The sequence below is a fragment of the Rhipicephalus microplus genome, chromosome 1, assembly GCF_043290135.1.
Source record: "Rhipicephalus microplus isolate Deutch F79 chromosome 1, USDA_Rmic, whole genome shotgun sequence".
In the NCBI taxonomy this organism is placed as follows: domain Eukaryota; kingdom Metazoa; phylum Arthropoda; class Arachnida; order Ixodida; family Ixodidae; genus Rhipicephalus; species Rhipicephalus microplus.
The window spans coordinates 125,412,401-125,416,491 of NC_134700.1; the positions used below are offsets into that span (position 1 = coordinate 125,412,401).

General features: G+C 50.5%; 1 protein-coding gene across 1 annotated transcript; it reads left to right on the forward strand.

Moving 5' to 3' along the window:
- Positions 1 to 306: 306 nt before the first annotated feature.
- Positions 307 to 3,506, forward strand: LOC142765681 (uncharacterized). Its single transcript, XM_075867113.1, has 2 exons — positions 307 to 1,176; positions 1,575 to 3,506. Exons 1-2 carry the CDS (start codon positions 307 to 309, stop codon positions 3,504 to 3,506), a joined length of 2,802 nt encoding a protein of 933 aa, XP_075723228.1.
- The last annotated feature ends 585 nt before the right edge of the window (positions 3,507 to 4,091 follow it).

Sequence of the window (4,091 nt, forward strand, 5' to 3'; positions counted from 1 at the left end):
AAGAAGCGTGCACCAGAGAGCATTCCGCGATGTTTTCTGTGCAACCGAGTGGGTCACCTTGCTAACCACTGCCGAACTAACTTCACGAGCCCCACGGTTGTAAAATGTTTCAAATGTGGTCAGACTGGGCACAAGGCAGACGCATGTCGTAACGGAGCGAGTCAAACTCACCAGGTATCCTGTGCACAAGTGGCACCAAAAACCGTTGATGACGTCACCGATTGATTCGTAGAGTTGAAAAATGGGGAGAAAATCCCTATTGTGGGTGCTGTATTGACAAAACAACAAACAGGTGCTACGAAGGGAATGCCTGTGATGGCTGGAAAAGTGCCGGGAAGGCGTGTAGACGTCTTAAGAGACACTGGGTGCTCCACTGTAATAGTACGAAGAGACCTAGTCCGCGACGACGAACTCACGGGCCAGACCAGCCTGATTTACACCGTCGACCGTTCAGTTATGAGGCTGCCTGAGGCCAAGGTCAAGATCGAGACGCCTTTCTACAGTGGAATTGTTTCTGCCTTCTGCATGGATGATCCATTGTATGACGTAATCGTGGGGAACATCGAGGGCGCCCGTTCGCCGGACCAACCCGAACCACTGGAAGAGGACCCAGAAATTGATCCACCATCGATTGCAAACCCTCACGACCAACCAGCCACGGGCGATGAGGACGTAGTCGCAGTTGCGACCCGAGCACACAGCAAAGCCCAGTCGAAGCCATTCCAGCCCCTCCCTGCACCAGATTCCGAGGAGGACCTGAGCTTCAGCTATGCCGAGGAACAAATACAGGACGAGTCGTTAAAACCCTGCTTTGCGCAAATTGACAAGGACCTGAGATGCCGTAATAATAAATGCGCGATAATGTTCAAGCAGGAAGATGGACAGCTCTACAGGTACTATACGGAGTGGAGTGGTCGGCGGATACGACAGCTGTTGGTGCCGAAGAACCGCCGAGAGGCTGTTATGAAGCTAGCCCACGATGGGATAATGGCTGGGCACCTGGGAGCCGAGAAAACCAAAGACAGAATTCAGGAAGAATTCTTCTGGCCCGGTGTCACAGCCGACGTGAAACGGTTCGTGGCGTCTTGCGATATCTGCCAGCGAACTGTGCCAAAAGGAAGGGTGCCACACGTGTCACTCGGCCAGTCCCCCGTCATAGACATCCCCTTTAAAAGGGTAGCTATTGATATAGTAGGCCCTATCTGACCTCCATCTGGTCAAGGAAACCGCTATATCCTGACTCTCGTCGATTGCGCCACGCGCTATCCGGAGGCAGTTGCACTACCTGGCATAGAGACTGAACGAGTCGCAGAAGCCCTCGTTGAGATGTTCTCCCGTTTTGGTGTACCGAGGGAAATTTTAAGTGATAGGGGCTCGAATTTCACGTCGGAGTTAATGAAGGAAGTGGCACGACTTCTATCGGTGCGCCAACTTCATACCACCGCTTAACACCCGATGGCCAACGGGATGGTGGAAAAATTTAATGGCACCCTGAAGACTATGCTCAAAAGAATGTGTGCGGAGAAACCAAAAAACTGGGACAGATTCCTCGGTCCGTTGCTGTTCGCGTACAGAGAGGTTCCCCAGGCAAGTCTCGGCTTTTCACCGTTCGAGTATTGTACGGCCGACATGTCCGGGGACCCCTGGCGATCTTAAAAGAAGTCTGGACGAACCAAGAGCTGGACGATGAGCTGAAGACAACCTACCAGTACGTATTGGATCTTCGAAATCGTCTAGAAGAGACGTGCCGCCTAGCTCACGAAGAACTCCGAAGGGCGGGAGCACGCTACGCTAAGCACTACAATCGAAAATCAAGGGATAGAGTATTCCAACCAAGAGATAAGGTTCTCATCCTGCTCCCTACTGACAAAAATAAACTCTTGCTGCATTGGAAGGGGCCCTTCGAAGTGCAGGCGACAATTGGGGACTTCGATTACTCCATAAAGACGCCGAGCGGGCCGAAAATTTTCCATGCCAATTTGCTGAAGAAGTATGCGGAGCGGGAAACGAACCAAGATGCGCCGCATCAATACCAAGTCATCGTAGGGGTTATTGACAATGGAGATGAACAGGAACTACCGGTGCCGGAGTTCGTGCAGACAGAAGGGATTACTGACGTCAAGATCTGCCCAAGTTTGACGGACCAACAAAAGGAGGAGTTGGAGAAAACCCTGACAGCGCACTCTAAAATATTTTCGAATGTCCCGGGCAAGACAGATTGGGTGGAGTGTCACCTCGAGACAGTGACGGAGTCCCCAGTCCACGTCAAACAGTACCCGTTACCTTTTGCTACGACTAAAGACATCGAGGCCGAGGTACAGCAAATGAAAACACTGGGCATAATTGAAGTCTCAAAATCGCCCTATAATTCCCCCGTGTTCCTTGCGGACAAACCAGACAAAACCAAGCGGTTTGTAGTCGATTTCCGGCGCCTGAACAACCTCATAATAGCAGATGCAGAGCCCATGCCTAGAGCAGATGCCGTTTTTGCCAGTGCCACAAACAAAAGATACTTCTCTAAGTTAGATTTTGTTAAGGGCTACTGGCAAATCCCACTCTCCCAGCAGTCGAAACCTAAGACTGCGTTTTCGACAAAATCCGGTCTCTACCAGTTCTGCTACATGCCTTTCGGGATCAAAACGGCACCCGCCGTATTCGCCCGGCTGATGCGACTAGTCACTGAGGGAATCCCGGGCATTGAATATTACTACGACGACGTACTCATAACAAGCACGACCTGGGAGGAACACCTATCCACTCTCAAACAACTCTTCGCTCGAATTCCGGCTGCCGGGTTGACCGTGAGACCGAGCAAGTGTGAGTTGGGAATGAATGAGATTGATTTCCTTGGTCATCACATTGGACAAAACATGCTTGCACCACTGGGAAAGACTCTCGACAAAATCCAAGCTGCAACCACCCCAAAGACGAAGCGACAGGTACGCGCTTTTCTCGGGTTGACCAGCTATTATCGGGAGTTCATTCCAAATTATGCCGAGATCAGCGCCCCTCTCACAGAACTGATCAAGAAGGGTGAAAGCAACTTAGTAAAATGGACGACGACACACGAGAAAGCATTCGCGAAACTCAAGGAATGCATCTCGAGCCCTCCCGTGCTCCGCCTCCCAGACTTAACCAAGGAATTCATCCTCCGCACAGACGCTTCCGACACCAGCCTCGGGGCTGTGCTCTTGCAGTCACACGAAGGGACCCTGCATCCTATAGCATACGCCAGTCGCAAACTACTTCCCCGGGAATCATCCTACAGCACCATCGAAAGAGAATGTCTAGCCCTGGTGTGGGGGATACAGAAGTTTAATATTTATCTCTACGGAGTGCCTTTCTTGGTCCAAACTGACCACCAGCCTCTCCAATACATAAAACAGGCTAAACAGCTCGACAGCAGAGTGTTGAGGTGGAGCTTGCTTCTGCAAGAGTATCAGTTCCGAGTCGAGCACATCAAGGGAAGCGAGAACGTTGGTGCCGACTACCTTAGCCGAGTTTGAATGTTTTGGAAGTGTCTGACAGCAGTGAACGCAATAGGCTGTGTTGTTATTGTGTTATCCGGTGCCGAGCAAATCAAAATGTTTCTTAAGGTGATGTGATGTATAGTGTTGTATAATTGTTGTAAAGACAGAACCTTGTACGTTTGTATTGTTTGGAATGTGTGATGAAGCGTTGTACTCATGTACCTGCGGTTATATTACATGTGTGTGAGATTGAATGTAATGTCCAATCGTATTGAGTGATATATTGTGAATGTGAAGTGTCATGAGCGACGGATTGTGTTACAGTCTGTGACAGCGTGTGGTGACTTTTCGCGCTCGTTTGTGTGGTTTTGAATATTATGAGATAATATTCTTAAAGTGGGGAGCAGTGTCACAGAACGAGCGCTAAAAATGGGCACGCCGCCAAATTCTTGCGATAACGGCCGGGAGAAACGCTGCGAGGTCAAAAGAAAAAAAAAGAAAACAAACATCCAAGGCTCCCCGGGCGCGCGCTCTCCCCGCAGAAGCGTGGCTTTGCCGACGAACCTCCTCACCCCACAACGGCGGCCGAGCAAGCACTCGATTTTTCCAGAAGGAACGGGG